Source organism: Calonectris borealis, chromosome W (genome assembly GCF_964195595.1).
Source record: "Calonectris borealis chromosome W, bCalBor7.hap1.2, whole genome shotgun sequence".
NCBI lineage: Eukaryota > Metazoa > Chordata > Aves > Procellariiformes > Procellariidae > Calonectris > Calonectris borealis.
Genome location: NC_134351.1, coordinates 42,992,590 through 43,012,560, shown reverse-complemented (window position 1 = coordinate 43,012,560; position 19,971 = coordinate 42,992,590). Strand labels below are relative to the sequence as shown.

The 19,971-nt window shown below is 47.5% G+C and overlaps 1 protein-coding gene across 1 annotated transcript in view; it reads left to right on the top strand.

The window, feature by feature from the left end:
* Window positions 1-6,556: 6,556 nt before the first annotated feature.
* Window positions 6,557-19,971, top strand: part of LOC142075042 (serine incorporator 5-like) — a 61,992-nt gene continuing 48,577 nt past the window's right edge. Inside the window, 3 exon segments of the mRNA XM_075136038.1 lie at window positions 6,557-6,562; window positions 7,297-7,377; window positions 7,379-7,522. Of these exon segments, the coding sequence (XP_074992139.1) occupies window positions 6,557-6,562; window positions 7,297-7,377; window positions 7,379-7,522 (231 nt within the window).

Genomic DNA, 19,971 nt, shown 5'->3' with positions numbered 1-19,971 from the left:
TGCAAAGCATCGAAGAAGATGTTTGATAACATCACGAACACGTTCACCCGTATGAGCCGTTGTGACCAAAAACCCAGAAAAGGTATCAACAGACACATGAACAAAGCGCAAACGACCAAAGGAGGAAACATGAGTAACATCCATCTGCCATAGTTCATTGGAAGTCAGTCCCCTGGGATTCACAGCAGATACTACTGGCATTGGCGTGAGCCGCTGACAATCCGGGCAAGCACGAACGATGTCCTGGGCCTGTTCAGCTGTAAGAGAAAACTGCTTCCGTAAGGAGCGAGCATTCTGATGAAAAAATTCATGGGATAATTTTGCTTGTTCCAAATGGCGAGGTAGGACTGCCATCAGAGTGAGTGCATCCGCGGCAGCATTACCGGAAATGAGCGGTCCTGGTAAATTAGTATGAGATCGGATATGCATAATAAAATACGGAAATCGTCTAACACGCAGCAGCTGTGCTAACTGTATTAGCAAAGAAAATAGTTGCTTATTATCTACTTCTCGAATAAATGCAGTCTCTATGCGCTGTACTATGCCTGTGACATAAGCTGAGTCTGCCACTATATTAAGTGGTATTTGAGAGAACAATTCAAAAGTGCAAACAGCAGCTGCTAATTCAACTACCTGCGTAGATCCAGGTAGAGAAGTAACATCCGAAGACCAGGAGGCCTGATCTGCTTCCTCCGCTTGGTGTTCAGACGTTTTCCGTCCTCCCGGCGTCTTCCACGCCACTACAGCTTTACCTGTTTTTCCAGATCCATCAATGAAAACAGTTTGCGCCTGCGGAATAGGCACAGAACTTAATAGTATGCGTGGCTGTAGTGGTAGAGACTGTAAGGAATTCAAAAGTCGATGGCGTGGTAAGTTGTGTTCTATGGAATTAACGTAATCCGCCATTGCAATCTGAAAACTCAGGCTGTTTTGTAATAATGTCCAAAATTCATCTCCTGTGAAAGGCAAATGCATAACATCTGGATCTCGACCTGTCAATTGTTGACATCGTAGTCGACCTTGTGATATCAAACGAGAGATCATTTCAATTGCAGTGGTCAACGTCTTACTAAATGAGTGAGGTAAAAACAGCCATTCCAGAATGCATAAGGCATCCTTTTCAGTTTGTACCCTAGCATCCCATTGTCCCAGTAAGGCAAATGGCTGAAAAGAGTGGTAAATAAGGAACAATCGAACTGGCAACGATAGCCGGATTCGATGTGCGAAGGTATCATTAATTTTATCCATTACCTGTTGCAATGCTTCTTGGCCTGGTTCCGAAAGAGATCTGGGGGATGCCAAATCAGGATCCCCTTTCAGCAACGAGAACAAGGGTGACAGTTCATGAGTGGTAATTCCCAATAGAGGTCGCACCCAATTGATTGTGCCCAACAACTTCTGTAGATCGTTCAGAGTACTTACAGTAGTAGCAAGTCGCAAGGCTTGTGGACACACATGCGACTCGAAGAGTTTCCAGCCTAGGTATTTCCAAGGAGAAACTGACTGTACCTTCTCTGCTGCTATCTGAAATCCATATCGATGTAATTCTGTGGACAAACACTCAAAAATTTGAGAGAGATATGATTCTGTCTCAGCTGCCAACAAGATATCATCCATATAATGATACAATACAATATTTTTATACCGTTGACGAATTGACAAAAGTGCCTCTCCCACCACTATTTGACAAATGGTAGGACTATTCTTCATGCCTTGAGGTAAAACAACCCAATGGAACCGTTGCATAGGTCGATCATTGTTAATTGTAGGAACAGAAAAAGCAAACCGAATACAATCCTCTGGGTGTAAATAAATTGTAAAAAAGCAATCTTTGAGATCAATAACTTTTAAATGCCAATCATCAGGGATCATGGTAGGATTTGGGGTCCCGGGCTGTAAGGCCCCCATGGATACCATAACGGCATTAATAGCTCGCAAATCTTGTAACAATCTCCATTTCCCTGATTTTTTAGGTATGACAAAAATAGGCGTGTTCCAAGGACTGGTGGATGGCACTATGTGTCCTAATTGTAATTGCTCCTGTACTAATTCCCAAGCTTTTTCTAGCCGCTCACCTTTCAAAGGCCACTGATCAACCCACACTGGCTTGTCTGTAAGCCAAGTCAGCTTCAGGCGCGGCTGTACTTCAGTGGCCTTCATTAAAAATGTGTCATAAGTGCTACATTCCATTGTTGCAACAGATCACGTCCCCATAGGGTACATGGGACATTTAAAACATAGGGTTTCAGCATGGCACGTTTATTTTCCGGACCTTCCACCAGTAAAGAATGCAAGCTCTGCCATGGTATTTGGGTACCACCAACTCCGGTAACGGCAGCAAAAACTTGTACTAATGGCCAATCAGAGGGCCATTCAGATCTCTGAATTATCGAGACATCCGCCCCTGTATCCACCAGTCCAGTAAAAGCACGGCCATTTACTTTACACATCAATATAGGCTGACCCGTAGTTATCTTTTGAGTCCAGAATATTTGAGGCAAACCTGTGCTTCCAAATCCTGCTGACCCCCTCTGCTGGCCTAATATAGGATCTCCCTTCTCCCTTTGAACATTAGGTAACAAAATTAGCTGAGCAATGCGCTCCCCCGCGGGAATAGTACACGGAGGAGTAGGAGTCCAAGCCATAATTTTAATTTCCCCAGTATAATCAGTATCAATCACCCCAGGAAGGACAAAAAGTCCTGCCTTGGAGGTTGAGGAACGTCCTATCAATAAGGCACAAAACCCTGCTGGTAAAGGGCCGTACACTCCAGTGGGGAGTATGTTAACAGATTGATCTCGTATTACTGTTGATTGGCTGGTGGCCAGATCCAACCCGGCGCTTCCGAATGTAGCTGGCTTAAGGGCATGGACGGTTGGCAATTGTTGACATTTGCTTCGTGCTAATTCACCGCCCAGGTTGAGGCTTGAGCCACCGGCCTTGAAATCGGGGTCCTGTTGAAGGTTCTCGGGGCGCCGGACCTCGCGCCCCTCCTCCCGTTTCCCTGCATCAGTCCTGGGAGGAGGTTACCATTCTTATCAAATTTGGATCGACATTGGTTACCCCAGTGATATCCCTTCTGACAACGAGGACACAGCTGAGCGGGACCTTTAATTTGGCCCTTTGTTCCTCGTCTTGCTCTGGGGCAATCTTTTTTAATATGACCTTCCTGGCCACATACAAAACACTTAGTCGCCGCTCGAGCCACCGTTAGTTGTTGAGCCAACGCCGCTGCTAATATCTCCGCTTTAAACTGTTCTGACCCCACATTTTGACAAGCTCTGATCAAATCAGTTAAAGTCTTTGCCCGATTCCGAACGGGATCTATAGCTTTTCTACAATCAGAATTAGCATTCTCAATTGCAAGCTGAAAAAGCAACAACTCGGCGGCTTCAGGAGACTCTATCTGACGTTGTATAGCAGTTTGTAATCGATCTAAAAATTGCACATAGGGTTCTTGCGCCCCTTGCCGGATCGTAGCAAATGATGATTCCGGCTTGCCAGAATCCGGCACTCGCCTTAATGCTTTCATAGCCAAATCAGCCGCCTGTGTAAGCAGTTCACGGGGTAAGGTGGCTTGTGCAGCAGGTGACGCCCAATTCCCTTCACCTAACATTTGATCTCATAGAATCATAGAATCATAGAATCATACAGGTTGGAAAAGACCTCTAAGATCATCGTGTCCAACCGTCAACCCAACACACCATGCCCACTACACCATGTCCCTAAGCGCCTCATCTACACGTCTTTTAAATTCCTCCAGGGATGGTGACTCCACCACTTCCCTGGGCAGCCTGTTCCAAGGCCTGACCACTCTCTCAGTAAAGAAATTTCTCCTAATGTCCAATCTAAACCTCCCTTGGTGCAACTTGAGGCCATTTCCTCTCGTCCTATCGCTAGTTACTTGGCAGAAGAGACCGACACCCACCTCGCTACAACCTCCTTTCAGGTAGTTGTAGAGCGCGATGAGGTCTCCCCTCAGCCTCCTCTTCTCCAGACTAAACAGTCCCAGTTCCCTCAGCCGCTCCTCATAAGGCTTGTGCTCCAGGCCCTTCACCAGCTTCGTTGCCCTCCTCTGGACACGCTCCAGCACCTCCATGTCCTTCTTGTAGTGAGGGGCCCAAAACGGAACACAGTATTCGAGGTGCGGCCTCACCAGGGCCGAGTACAAAGGGACAATCACTTCCCTACTCCTGCTGGCCATACTGTTTCTGATACAGGCCAGGATGCCGTTGGCCGCCTTGGCCACCTGGGCACACTGCTGGCTCATGTTCGGCGGGCTGTCAACCAGCACCCCCAGGTCCTTTTCCTCTGGGCAGCTTTCCAGCCACTCTTCCCCAAGCCTGTAGCGTTGCCTGGGGTTGTTGTGGCCGAAGTGCAGGACCCGGCACTTGGCCTTGTTGAATCTCATACAATTGGCTTCAGCCCATTGATCCAGCCTGTCCAGGTCCCTCTGCAGAGCCTTCCTACCCTCGAGCAGATCAACACTCCCGCCCAACTTGGTGTCGTCTGCAAACTTACTGAGGGTGCACTCAATCCCCTCATCCAGATCATTGATAAAGACATTAAACAAAACTGGCCCCAAAACTGAGCCCTGGGGAACACCGCTCGTGACTGGCCGCCAACTGGATTTAACTCCATTCACCACAACTCTTTGGGTCCGGCCGTCCAGCCAGTTTTTTACCCAGCAAAGAGTACACCTGTCCAAGCCATGAGCAGCCAGTTTCTCCAGGAGAATGCTGTGGGAAACGGTGTCAAAGGCTTTACTGAAGTCCAGGTAGACCACATCCACAGCCTTTCCCTCATCCACTAAGCGAGTCACCTTGTCAGAGAAGGAGATCAGGCTAGTCAAGCAGGACCTGCCTTTCATAAAACCATGCTGACTGGGCCTAATCACCTGGTTGTCCTGTACGTGCCACATGATGGCACTCAAGATGATCTGCTCCATAACCTTCCCTGGCACTGAGGTCAGGCTGAGTGGCCTGTAGTTCCCCAGATCCTCCTTCCGGCCCTTCTTGTAGATGGACATCACATTTGCTAACCTCCAGTCCACTGGGACCTCCCCGGTTAGCCAGGACTGCTGATAAAGGATTGAAAGTGTCTTGGTGAGCACTTCCACCAGCTCCCTCAGTACCCTTGGGTGGATTCTATTCACCCTTGGTGAATGTCCTATGAGGAGTGGCTAAGGACTTTGGGTTTGTCTAGTTTGGAGAAAAGGAGGCTGAGGGGCGAGCTCATTGCTCTCTACAGCTTCCTGAGGAGGGGAAGTGGAGAGGGAGGGGCTGATCTCTTCTCCCTGGTATCCAGTGATAGGACGCGTAGGAATGGTTCAAAGCTGCACCAGGGGAGGTTTAGACTGGACATTAGAAAGCATTTATTTACCAAGAGGGTGGTCAAACACTGGAACAGTCTTCCTAGAGAAGTGGTCGATGCCCCATGCCTGTCAGTGTTTAAGAGGCATCTTGAAAATGCCTGTAATAACATGCTTTAACTTTTGGTCAGCCCTGAATTGGTCAGGCAGTTGGACTAGATGATCATTGTAGGTCCCTTCCAACTGAAATTTTTTCTTTTCTTTTCTTTTCTTTTCTTTTCTTTTCTTTTCTTTTCTTTTCTTTTCTTTTCTTTTCTTTTCTTTTCTTTTCTTTTCTTTTCTTTTCTTTTCTTTTCTTTTCTTTTCTTTTCTTTTCTTTTTTCTCTTTTCTTTTCTTCCTTTCCTTTCCTTTCCTTTCCTTTCCTTTCCTTTCCTTTCCTTTCCTTTCCTTTCCTTTCCTTTCCTTTCCTTTCCTTTCCTTTCCTTTCCTTTCCTTTCCTTTCCTTTCCTTTTTTCTTTTCTTTTCTTTTCTTTTCTTTCCTGTTCCAGTGTCTCACCACCCTCACAGTAAAGAATTTCTTCCTAATATCTAATCTAATTCTACCCTCTTTCAGTTTAAAACCATTACCCCTCGTCCTATCGCTACACTCCCTGATAAAGAGTCCCTCCCCATCTTTCCTGTGGGCCCCCTTTAAGTACTGGAAGGCTGCTATAACGTCTCCCCAGAGCCTTCTTTTCTCCAGGCTAAACAACCCTAAGTCTCTTGGCCTGTCCTCATAGGGGAGGTGCTCCAGCCCTCTGATCATCTTCGTGGCCCTCCTCTGGACCAGCTTGAGCAGGTCCATGTCTTTCTTATGCTGGGGGCCCCAGAGCTGAACACAGTACTCCAGGTGGGGTCTCACGAGAGCGGAGTAGAGGGGGAGAATCACTTCCCTCAACCTGCTTGCTAGCCACACTTCTTTTTATGCAGCCCAGGATACAGTCAGCTTTCTGGGCTGCGAGTGCACATTGCTGGCTCACATTCAGTTTTTCATCCACCAATACCCCCAAGTCCTTCTCTGCAGGGCTGCTCTCAATATCCTATCATCATATAGGAAGCTGAAAAATCCTCAGCTACTGCCTAGTACTGTACTTGATTCCTAGCAATTGATGCTGGACAAAATATTTCAGAAACACCAGGAAATATCTCGGCTCCTGTTAGGAAAGCACAGCCCCTAAGCCATCCTTTGAATGCACACGACTTCTATGAAGGTGCGAGCAGTGTAAGGACTGTGGGATGTGGCAAAGCAGTTTGAATCTGAGGTTGGTGCATTGCAGCATTAAACTTACATTTGATGCCTGGTCTTTTAAGGTCCCTATGTTTATATGCCTTATTCAGTGAATTCATTAAATTCCAGCTACTAAAAACCAGGTGTTTTAGAGTGTGTATGTGCAGGCAAGTGATCTTAGCAGTCTCCTTGAGAGTAGGACAGCCTGTGGAGGTTAGTCCTGCATGAATTGCTCTAGATGTAATTGCCACTTCTGTTTGCTTGGGCAAGCGAAATAAAAATGTTCAGATATGCTGCATTGACTGCTGTGTAAGACAAATGCACTGGAGCCTTTTGCTGAAGTACAATTTCCCATCAGCTGGGCTGGGAGGAACAGTGCTCTTCCCATGTGCAATTTGGGGCTTCAGGTTCGGAAGACGTGAACCTGTCACAAAAGCAGCCTGTGAGTTCAAACAGGTCGTCTCAGCCTGGACGGATCGATAGGGGAGAGAGCGACCCCCCATAGCGTGCTTCCCGGGCGTACCTCGGGGAAGAAGGGACTCCGGAGAGGCAGACCGGCTGGCGAGGCAGCTCGCGCCCCACCAGAAGGAGCAGGAACAACTGCAGCAGCAGCTGCAGGCGAGACGGCACCGCGGCGGCCTTTACGCTGCGATTCGGAGAGCAGAAACGGCGCAGAGCCCCCCCCCGGAGGCCAAGAAATAATGCGCCTGTCCCCAGGCGGCCTGCTCTGGCCTCCCGCTGGCCGCCGCGCACGCTGACGACAGCGGAAGCCAGGCGGCAGGGCCAGGCTGAGGTCGTTGCGGCCGGCAGCCGGGCAGAGGCGGTGTCGCTCCGCCCGCGGCTGCGGTGCCCCGCGCGCTGCCCTGCCCGCACCCACATGAGGGAGGCAGGCAGCCAGCCAGGCCGCGCCGCCGGCATGTCCGCGCTCTGCTGCGCCAGCCAGGTACGGGGCGGGGGACGCGGGGAGGCCGGCAGGTGTGCGTGGCGAGCGGCTCGGGATCCGGCAAGCCTCCCTTGCACCGGACGAGAGAGGGTGGGATCCCCCAGGAAACAGCGCTGGGGGCCCGCCCGGGGATCTCCGCCGCTCCTGCTGCCCGTCATAAAACGCGGGGAGCGAGCTCCCGAGGTCGCGCCCCGCGGAGTCGGGGTGGTGCCGGTCCCGCCGCGGGCTGTGGTGGACCGAGAGCAAACGGGGCGGTGCGGTGCGGTGCCTACTCGGGACGGGGGAGAGCCGGGGGCTCTCCGCGGTCAGCCTCCGGGGTGCCAGCCTCCCCAGGGCAATTAACGCATTAAAATAATAGCAACACTTATCATAGAATCATAGAATCATTAAGGTTGGAAAAGACCTCTAAGATCATCGAGTCCAACCATCAACCCAACACCACCATGCCCACTAAACCATGTCACTAAGCGCCTCATCTACACGTCTTTTAAATACTTCCAGGGATGGTGACTCAACCACTTCCCTGGGCAGCCTGTTCCAAGGCTTGACAACCCTTTCAGTGAAGAAATTTTTCTTAATATCCAGTCTAAATCTCCCCTGGCGCAACTTGAGGCCGTTTCCTCTCGTCCTATCACTTGGTACTTGGGAGAAGAGACCGACACCCACCTCGCTACAACCTCCTTTCAGGTAGTTGTAGAGCGCAATAAGGTCTCCCCTCAGCCTCCTCTTCTCCAGACTAAACAGTCCCAGTTCCCTCAGCTGCTCCTCATAGGACTTGCAGAGAGGGAGCCGATTGCAACAGAGGTGCCTGTCTATAAAACCTGTCACTTTAAGTCTTTGTAGTGGTGTTTTTGTGAAGTATCTTGGATAAATTCCCCTTGCATTTCAGGAGGACAGATAGTTAAGTCCAAAGCAGTGCTTACGCTGCCTGTCTTCCGAAGGTGTAATATTCGCAGCAGAGAGTCACTGTGCTTGTGAGCGTCTGCATGAGGAGCTGTAGTGGGGCAGTGGGATGCAGATGAAGATGCAGACATTGAGAGAAGCCTTTCCAAAGACAAGTAGTACAAGGAGTACCCCAAAGGGGTAACAGAAGCAAGATCACCTGATGCACTTAAAACTTTGAGAGGTGGTTAGATAATTGCCATTGGTTATTGGTGGTGTGGAGATGAGACCCCATGCTATAAGAAGTGGAACGGTCTTGCTTCTCTCTTAGTTGCTGGCTGCTTGGCGCCAGTGCTCCTCAGACCCTTTCACAAGCTTGTTTAAATTTGGCTTGTGGAAAGATTCAGCAAGTGCAGGTGCTAGTGGAGGAAATGAAAGATGAGAGCAAGTAGTGATGCAGGGTGGTGCAGGACCTAAGCCCTTCAGCATCCATGGGATGATGAATCAGTGCACTGCATGTTACTGAGGTTTTCTTGACTGAATCAGTTCTGATGGATGAATGACCGTGGGATTGGAGGAGAAAGGTGAATGTGAGGCTCTGTCCAGATCTCCTCCTTGGTTGCACTCCAAGGAAGGACTTCTGTTCCTACCAGTTGTCTCTTTAGCCTGTTGTTAGACCACATCTCTCCCAGGCACTTTATTTTGTGCTTCGTTTTCCCAAATCTCCACTTCTGCTATAGGAACCCATTACTACTTGTCCCGTCTGCAAAAGACTAGCAGGTGAACTTATTCCTGTTGTTTTACAGTAGCCTTTTACATATTTAAATACCTTACGGTCCTCATTCTAATGATATTTCTTCGTTGGTCACTGTGCCCTCACCCTCAGCATCTGATTGTTCTCTTGCTTTTGTGTGAACCATTTGGAAAAAAACCTCAGATCTTTCCTGAAGTTTGAAATCCCAGGCTAGATTTGGTCTCCCAGCTGTGGTTCTTTCAATCTTCAGTGGGCTGGGAAGATTACTGAGTGTGCCTCCATGCACCCGTCCTCCACAAGTTCCCCTGCGCCTCGCCAAATGGCCCTGGGTGGTTGTGGGGGAGAACAGTAACTGCGTTTGCTAATATTCCTCTTAAAGGAGGTCTCCTTGGCTACTGCTTCACATGCGTTTTGGCAGCATGTGAAACAAGTTTTCGTCCAGTTCAGTCTCTTCCGTAGTGTGGAAACAACAAAGTGCTGTTAGTAGGCGCTGTTACTGCAGTGCTTCATGGCTGTTTGCATCATCTTTGCTTTTCTTGGTGTAGCTCCTGGAGAAGTAACTTAATACCAAGAGGACGAAAACGTGAGACTCATATGGTGAATGGCATGACTTTAGCATGACCAAACTTTGAGGCATTCTTAAAGCCACTGTTCCAATCCTGAGTAGTAATATCTAATAGTAATGTGTTTTATTGACACTGATGTGTCACTTTGGAGTCTGGAAATAAACAGAACTCCTTAGTGATGTTGGAGCCAAAGCAAAAGCCCTAAAGTGGATGCAGTCATAGTACCAAAATTATGCAATACCCTGGGGAGATGTATTCTGCTGGCTGAATGTCCTGGTTTCGGCTGGGATAGAGTTAATTTTCTTCCTAGTGCTGTGTTTTGGATTTAGTATGAGGAGAATGTTGATAACACACTGATGTTTTCAGTTGTTGCTAAGCAGTGTTTATACTAAGTCAAGGACTTTTCAGCTTCCCATGCTCTGCCAGGTGCACAAGAAGCAGGGAGGGAGCATAGCCAGGACAGCTAACCCAACTGGCCAATGGGGTATTCCATACCATATGATGTCATGCTCCGCTTATAAAGCTGGGGGAAGCAGAAGGAAGTGGGGGACATTCGGAGTGATGGCGTTTGTCTTCCCAAGTAACCGTTACGTGTGATGGAGCCCTGCTTTCCTGGAGATGGCTGAACACCTGCCTGCCGATGGGAAGTAGGGAATGAATTCCTTGTTTTGCTTTGCTTGCGCGCGCGGCTTTTGCTTTCCCTATTAAACTGTCTTTATCTCAAGCCACGAGTTTTCTCACTTTTACCCTTCTGATTTTCTCCCTCATCCCATCAGGGGGGAGTGAGCGAGTGGCTGCGTGGTGCTTAGTTACTGGCTGGGCTTAAACCACGACACCCTGCTCAATCAAGACTCTTACGTACTGTAGATGGGGATAAAGTCCCTGTAGTGCACATCAGAAATATACTGGGGAAGACAGTCTGGGTTACTCCTTCCTCGGGCAAGGGAAAACCCATCCATGGGATTGCTTTTGCTCAAGGACCTGGGTGCACTTGGTGGGTGATGCAAAAGGATGGGGAAGTCCAGTGTGTACCTCAAGGGGATTTGATTTTGGGTGAAAATAGCCAATGAACTGAATTGTATGATATTAATTGCTATATAATATTGTATATCACTATTTCTATGGTTGCTATCAATGGTATAGCAGTAAAAATCACCCAGATTAATGAAGAATGAACTAACTCCAATGAAACCGAGCAAAGTGCAACAGGCTTCAGGATGCAACAGTCCAACACCACACACCATCTCTCCTGCCCTGAAAGACTTTTATGACAGATGGAGCCCAAAGTCGTGGACTAAATGAACTCAATGGACATTTTAGAGGGATGACCCATAGACTAAGGGAATGATATCTGTGTGTATATATATAAAAAGACAAGAAAGGTGGTGGTGATTAATTGGAACGTATTAGAAAATGTGAGACCTTGGCATGTCATAGATGGTATAGAATAAGGGGTGGATACTGTCCTGGTTTTGGCTAGGATAGAGTCAAATTTCTTCCTAGTGCTGTGTTTTGGATTTAGTATGAGAAGAATGTTGATAACACACTGATGTTTTTAATTGTTGCTAAGTACCCTGCTAGTCAAGGGCTCTTCAGAGGCTGGGAGGGAGGCCAACGGGGTATTCCATACCGTATGACGTCATGCTCAGTATATGAATGGTAGGCGTGTTCCAGGAAGTAGCGATCGCTACGTGGTTATTGGTCAGCGCGGTATGGTGAGCAATTGCATTGTGCATCGCTCATTTTGTATATTCTATCATTATTATTATTATTATTATCATTATCATTATAATTATTATTATTATTTTCCCTTCCTTTTCTGTTCTATTAAACTGTCTTTATCTCAACCCACGAGTTTTTCTCACTCTTACCCTTCTGAGTCTCTCCCTGTCCCACTGTGGGGGTGGGGGAGTAAGCGAGTGGCTGCGTGGTGTTTGGCTGCCTGCTGGGTTAAACCACGACAGTTAGTTAACATCACTTGACTGTCCATTTTCTCCATTAATAATGCCAGCAAATTTTCCTGGTGTGAAGTAAATGAGTTATTGGTACTTTTGGTTTTGGATCAAACCGTGCTAAACATCCAGTTGATGATGCCTGTCGGAATAAATGCATTCAGGTTTCCCGGCCCTGATACCAGTTATTAAAGGATACAGTGGCAAGCTGCCAAACTTTAGTGTACTTTGGTTATGCTGATTTTGTGCTCAAAAATTATTTAAAATAATCTTAATTAACATTACTGTGTGATTTGTATCCTTGCCAAGTAGACCCTGGGAACTTGCTCTCAAGGAACTTGGCCATTTATAAACTTTAATTTCTGCAGCTGTTTTTTATTGGGCAATATACAACCTTATTTTGAAGAGAATTGCTATTTTTAGATTTCTGAGCTGTAATAAGCTTGCTAAATGTTTCTTCTTTTGCTCGCGTTTTGTTAGTAGACCCATTTTCAGAACTCAGTGAGAATACAGTCTGGCTTGGGCCTCCACAATGATTTTGATTACATAAAAACATCTGCTTAAATTGACTGGAAACAGGATTTTACATTTGGCTTTTCTTTAGTAGTTATTCTCAAGAGAATTAAGTTGAGATCACGGTTAAGAAAAGCAGATGTTGTGGAAAATCTTTATTACAATGAGTATGTGTTTTCCAGAGTTAAATAAATGTAATTTAGATAGTTAACATTAATTTTTTGGGAGCAGTATGTTGTAGCTGGGTTGTTCAAGAAGATGGATTTTTCACTTAGAACTGGTAGTTATTAAAGCTTATAAAGCTATTTTTGTATGTCTTTTAAAACTTGAGTGCTTTCTTTAATATTGTTCTGCACTTAGGAAATCATATCATGTAGTAAATGCAATAAGATGTGTCGCAAGTTACAGTATCATATTTTCATTTTATACCCAGACCTCTAACTCTGAGGATTTAAAAACAAACAAACAAAAAAACTGTATTTAAAATCATGGCCTAGGCCAATCTTATGACTTCTGGGGCTCATGGCTTTGGGGGCTAGGGAAGGAAGCCCCCTGTGTGCTCTGGGGCTGCCTGCCTCTCTGGCACTGCCTGTTCGCATCTGCAGGTTGAGAAGGGGGCTTGCAGTCCTGTCCTCATGATCTCCTCTTTTCATTACATGGTGAAGAGGGTGGCTCTGTCATCCAGGTTTGTGTCCTCTGAGGATGCTGTGGCATTGCTGGGGCGTGTGCGTGGCGCTATGTCTGCAGCACTGTGGGATGGTGCTGGAGGCGTTCCCAGCTCCACTCCATGCGGTGCTCCCCAAAAAACGTCTCTCCTTCTGCAAATAGTCTTCCTGCGTGAGCAGGATTTGGTTTATTGTGTTTAACCTGAGCTGGTCAGTTAAAAAAAAGAGGTGGGGAATTTAGTTGTGGGTCTTACCCCCTCTCACAGCTGCCTTTCCACACCCCTCTGTTCACCCCTGCCACCACTATCAGTCATGACTGAAGATGAAACTAGCTGTCTGAGGTCTGATTCCAAGTATTGTAGCGTACTCCACTTAAATACCGTTAGGAAAAACAGAGTAGGGAAGGACTTTTTTCCCGTTTCCAAAAACATGGAGTTTTTGTTTTAAACAAATGGTTGCCTGAACAACTGAATTAGCGAAGCCTGTTTTTCTACAGCTTTGTGTATTGAGGTTGGTATCTTATGTTGATTCCCTTTCTAATAAATACTGAACTTATGTGGCAGCCTTTTCTTTGTTCAGGATTGATTTTTCTCTGCTAACCCTTTCTTTTGTCTGGTTTAATGGAAATTGTAAGAACGGTAATATCTTTGAGGCCCTCATCTGCCTGCCATAGCTGGATAAAATTTGCTGCTAGATTCAAAAGTGATTGGAAAGGGAGGGGAAAGAGACCAAAAGACAGTGAGATCCCGTAAGCATTGTATCATTTGACACTTGCATCGCCAGGTTGAATTCAAAGGAATCCTTTCCCTAGCACTGCATAAGAGGCAGAAGATACTCTTTCTCATTCCTGCTTAAATTCCCATTGCTGCTTAATTTTTTTTAGCCTTTTCCTCTCACATCCCACAAGTTGGTTGCATTGTGGGTTTAAAGCAACAGCTTAAATATTCATGGCTCTACAGCTGTGGAGTGAAGGCAGTATAAGAACAGGACCTTTACCCTTAAGGGCAAGGGGATACTTTTCTGCAGAAGGATATAAATCCTACTGCTGCTTTTATTTTAATTTTTGCAAGTGTAGGTATTCCAGGGTGGTTTTCCTGTTACTGAGACTTTCATTACAATGGATGCACTCGCAGTTGCCGGTGCAAGACATACTTGTTTCAGGGGAGCAATTGAATGAAAGCCTTAGCTATGGCTACAGTATAAGGTGAAGGTCTCGTCTGGAGCTGGTGACTGCTGTCATCCCAAACACATGCTGACATCAGATGGTGTTATCAACTTAGCCATGTGAAGACACTTGGAACTTAGGTTGCTTCCAAGGTCCTTCTCATACCTGAGTTAATGGCACTTCCATTTGTTTCTCAACTGTATGAGGCTCTAATATTTTTTGACATGCTAAATGCTTGGCCTCCTAGATTTTTAGGATGTGATGGACCATTCTGACAACTGAATTGTTCAGGTCACCCAAGAAACAGACTTCAACATCAGCATGTGCTACAGTGTGAGGCACTGAGGGATGGAGCCAGCCAGAGCTGTGGGGACTGTAGTGTTTACCCATGACAGCAGCTGTGGGGAGGTGGCTCCGTGTTTGTTTTGAAGAAAGTCTTGACACACCTAGTAATCTTGTCGTCACTTTAATTAGTGGTAACTATGCTGGGACCTGATGTTTGCAGTTTAGTGATTGGAACTTCCCGCAATTATAGGTGGTGTACGCTCAAATACTTAAACATATAAATGTTCACAGTACGAAAATGGAAAGTTTTGCACTTCTCTTTCTGTCCAGTAGGACTGATGCAAAATGTGTCAATGTGTCATCTCTCACACTGAGTTTTAACAGGAACAGTTCTTAATGTTTTCTGGAGACCTAACTCATATGTTTTTTTCCTTGGCTTTTTATGTTACAGTCACTGGCAAAACAGTGGTTCAGGCATGCTGTTCAAGATACTTCTTGAGTAGTCATTGTAATTGTATTTAACAATGCTCATCAAAAAGTAAACTATGGGAAGACGTGAGCAGGCTCCATTTCGAACCAGCCAATCTGGAAATGTGTGTGAAGTTGACTGTTGTGACACTGATCTAAACTGGAAGGTCTTTAGCAATGCTTTGAGCAATTGGATTTTATTTTTTTTTTACTATGATGTGGTGTCCTGGTTTCGGCTGGGATAGGGTTAAATTTCTTCCTAGTGCTGTGTTTTGGATTTAGTCTGAGGAGAATGTTGATAACACACTGATGTTTTCAGTTGTTGCTAAGTGCCCTCCTAGTCCAAGGACAGCTCCCATGCCTACTGACTGAGCTAGGTACACAAGATGGGAGGGAACATAATCAGGACAGCCAGCCCAGCTGGCTAATGGGGTATTCCATACCATGTGACGTCATGCTCAGTATATGAACGGTAGGCGTGATCCAGGAAGTACCGATCGCTACTTGGTTATCGGTCAGCACGGGTGGTGAGCAATTGCATTGTGCATCACTCATTTTGTATATTCTATCATTTTTTTTTTTTCTCTTTTCTGTTCTATTAAACTATCTTTATCTCAGCCCACGAGTTTTTCTCACTCTTACCCTTCCGATTCTCTCCCCGTCCCACCGGGGAGGGGGAGTGAGTGAGCGGCTGCGTGGTGTTTGGCTGCCTGCCAGGTTAAACCACGACAGTCTTTTTTGGCGCCCAACGTGGGGCACGAAGGGTTGAGATAACGACACATCTGACCTGAACGGGTTAAAACAAATTTGTTATAAGCATTCATTATATCAGTTTAGTACTCGCTGGTCACAATGTTGGTCTATTTGCTCTCAGAGTTGTTGGATCTGTTCTTGGAGTTGTGGTCTGTAGCACCTTACTGGCTGTCTATACTGCTGATTATCAGTATTTATGTGGGGTTGGTCATCTCTGGGAAATGGATTAAGGCCATTGCTTTGCTATACTGTGTGACACTGGTTTATGTTATGATAAAATTATTGATCAGGAGCCTATATTCAGCACTGCCGTCATTCCTGTTCTTCGGGAGCTATCTTTTGGAAACTATTAATAATTACACTTCTTACCCCTTCTCCTCAGAGAGCCAATTTACAGGGGAGACATCTTCCTTCACCTTCCCCTTCTCCTCCAGGCTGATTACAATAGCTCTTGAGGATTTTGAATATCCTTGGGATGTTCAAACCAGCATGTTCCTATTGCTATGTCTCCTGAATGTGTTTCAGGCCTTGTTTAAGGTTAAACAACTATTTAAGAATACCACCCAGAGATCTGCCCCGAGGTTGGATAGTTATGAGTGGCAGGGTGTGTGGGATAGCATGGGCAAGTGCCTAGGACAGTGGTCACCTCCAGTGTTTTGGAATTTCACCCCTGAAAAAGTGCAGAATCCTGAAAAACTAGTAAAATATTTGGGGAAAGCATGCTGTCACCCTGGCAATTCCAGAGAGACACAAATCACTGCAATGTGCTCGGGCCTGGCCAACGCAACGGGCACTGCGGCTACTCCAACCCCTGTAACAGGCACTGCAGCTACTCTAACCCCCGCGACGAGCACTGCAGCTACTCCAACCCCTGCAACGAGCACTGCAGCTACTCTAACCCCTACAAGGGGCACTGCAGCTGAACCAGAGGACCAACCATTGCTGGTAACCGTCGCCCCTGTACAGAAGAAGAAATCTTGGAAGCGGAAGTCAAGTCGTTTAGAAAGGGATGATGGAAAAGCAGGGCCATCACGAGGAGGGGAGGAGCAAGAGGAAGAACTCATAAACGAGACTGTCTCCCACAGCATTCTCCTAGAGAAGCTGGCGGCTCACGGCCTAGACAGGTACACTCTTCACTGGGTAAAAAACTGGCTGAATGACCGAGCCCAGAGAGTTGTGGTCAACGGAGTTAAATCCAGTTGGCGGCCGGTCACGAGCGGTGTTCCCCAGGGCTCAGTACTGGGGCCGGTCCTGTTCAATATCTTTATCAACGATCTGGATAAGGGGATTGAGTGCTCCCTCAGTAAGTTTGCAGACGACACCAAGTTGGGCGGGAGTGTTGATTGCTCAAGGGTAGGAAGGCTCTGCAGAGGGACCTGGACAGGCTGGATCGATGGGCCAAGGCCAACTGTATGAGGTTCATTGCGCCAAGGGAGGTTTAGATTGGACATTAGGAGAAATTTCTTTACTGAAAGACTGGTCAGGCCTTGGAACAGGCTGCCCAGGGAAGTGGTGGAGTCACCAACCCTGGAAGTATTTAAAAGACGTGTAGATGAGGCGCTTAGGGACATGGTGTAGTGGGCATGGTGGTGTTGGGTTGACGGTTGGACACGACGATTTTAGAGGTCTTTTCCAACCTTAATGATTCTATGATTCTATGAGACAGAAACCACCCGATCCCTATCCCTGGGTGAGTTGCGAGATATGCGGAAAGAATTCAGCCATCGTCCAGGCGAGCATATGGTTACCTGGCTGCTCCGATGCTGGGATAATGGGGCCAGTAGCCTGGAATTAGAGAGGAAGGAAGCCAAACAGCTGGGATCCCTCGCTAGGGAAGGGGGCGTTGACAAAGCAATTGGAAAAGGGATACAGGTCCTCAGCCTCTGGAGGCGACTGCTGTCAGGCGTGAAGGAAAGGTATCCCTTCAAGGAAGATGTTATATATCGCTCAGGCAAATGGACCGCTATGGAGGGAGGTATCCAGTACCTGAGGGAATTAGGCGTGCTGGAGGTGGTTTATAGTGACCTGGACAACAACCAAACGCCCAAAGATCCAGATGAAGTCCAGTGCACGCGACCCATGTGGCGGAAGTTGGTACGGAGCGCACCAGTGTCACATGCGAGTTCGTTGGCAGTACTGTGCTGGAAAGAGGAAGAAGCACCAACGGTGGATGACGTGGTTGGCAGACTCCGGGAATACGAAGAAACTGTTTTCTCCTCCCTTGTCTTGGCTGTCCCGGGAGGTCCAGCAACTCAAAGAGGATATGTCCTATTCTCCACCTGTACGGACCAGTATCTCAGCCATTAGGAGTCAGCGTCCTACTGCTCAAGAGAGAGGATATAGAAGGTACACACCACGGGGCACCCTGTGGTTTTACCTGCGTGATCACGGAGAGGACATGAGGCAGTGGGATGGAAAACCTATCTCGACCCTAGAGGCACGGGTACGAGAGTTGCAAGGAAAAACAATCACACAAGGGGGTTCTCCCAGGAAAAATGCTGCTCCAGTTTTCAGGAAAAACCTGTCTCATGACAGTCCAGTTTCCAGTGAACAGTTCCCCAGACAGAGTAGAAGGGCTGATCTTACTTTGGATTGTAATTGCAATGAAGAAATTCTTGACTCACGTTTGCAAGAAGTTAGAGATGGATACTATGACCAGAACTAGAGGGGCCCTGCCTCCGGCCAGGTGGAGGAAAGGGACAACTGGGTTTACTGGACTGTGTGGATTCGATGGCCTGGCACATCAGACCCACAGGAGTATAAGGCTCTCGTAGACACTGGTGCACAGTGTACCCTGATGCCATCAAGCTATAAAGGGGCAGAACCCATCTGTATTTCTGGAGTGACAGGGGGATCCCAAGAGTTAACTGTATTGGAGGCCGAAGTGAGCCTGACCGGGAATGAGTGGCAGAAGCACCCCATTGTGACTGGCCCAGAGGCTCCGTGCATCCTTGGCATAGACTACCTCAGGAGAGGGTATTTCAAGGACCCAAAAGGGTACCGGTGGGCTTTTGGTATAGCTGCCCTGGAGACGGAGGAAATTAAACAGCTGTCCACCTTGCCTGGTCTCTCGGAGGACCCTTCTGTTGTGGGGTTGCTGAGGGTTGAAGAACAGCAGGTACCAATTGCTACCACAACAGTGCACCGGTGACAATATCGTACCAGCCGAGACTCCCTGATTCCCATCCATAAGCTGATTCGTCAACTGGAGAGCCAAGGAGTGATCAGCAAGACTCGCTCACCCTTTAACAGTCCCATATGGCCAGTGCGAAAGTCCAATGGAGAGTGGAGGCTAACAGTAGACTACCGTGGCCTGAACAAAGTCACGCCGCCACTGAGTGCTGCCGTGCCGGACATGCTAGAACTTCAATATGAACTGGAGTCAAAGGCAGCCAAGTGGTACGCCACAACTGATATCGCTAATACCTTCTTCTCCATCCCTTTGGTGGCAGAGTGCAGGCCACAGTTTGCTTTCACTTGCAGGGGCGTCCAGTACACCTGGAACCGACTGCCCCAGGGGTGGAAACACAGCCCTACCATTTGCCATGGACTGATCCACACCGCACTGGAACAGAGTGAGGATCCAGAACACCTGCAATACATTGATGACATCATTGTATGGGGCAGCACAGCAGAAGAAGTTTTTGAGAAAAGGGGAGAATAGTCCAAATCCTTCTGAAGGCCGGTTTTGCCATAAAACAAAGTAAGGTCAAGGGACCTGCACAGGAGATCCAGTTTATAGGAATAAAATGGCAAGATGGACGTCATCAGATCCCAATGGATGTGATCAACAAAATAACAGCCATGTCCCCACCAACTAGCAAAAGGGAAACACAAGCTTTCTTAGGCGTTGTGGGTTTTTGGAGAATGCATATTCCAGATTACAGCCTGATTGTAAGCCCACTCTATCAAGTGGCCCAGAAGAACAACGATTTCAAATGGGGCCATGAGCAACCACAAGACTTTGAACAAATTATACGGCAGTAGCCCTTGGGCCAGTCCGGGCAGGACAATATGTAAAGAATGTGCTCTACACCGCAGCCGGGGAGAATGGCCCTACCTGGAGCCTCTGGCAGAAAGCACCAGGGGAGACTCGAGGTCGACCCTTAGGGTTCTGGAGTCGGGGATACAGAGGATCCGAGGCCCGCTACACTCCAACTGAGAAGGAGATATTGGCAGCATATGAAGGGGTTTGAGCTGCTTCGGAAGTGGTTGGTACTGAAGCACAGCTCCTCCTGGCACCCCGACTGCCGGTGCTGGGCTGGATGTTCCAAGGGAGGGTCCCCTCTACACATCATGCAACCGATGCTACGTGGAGTAAGTGGGTTGCACTGATCACACAACGGGCCTGAACAGGAAACCGCAGTCGCCCAGGAATCTTGGAAGTGATCACGAACTGGCCAGAAGGCAAAGATTTTGGAATATCCCCAGAGGAGGAGGTGACGC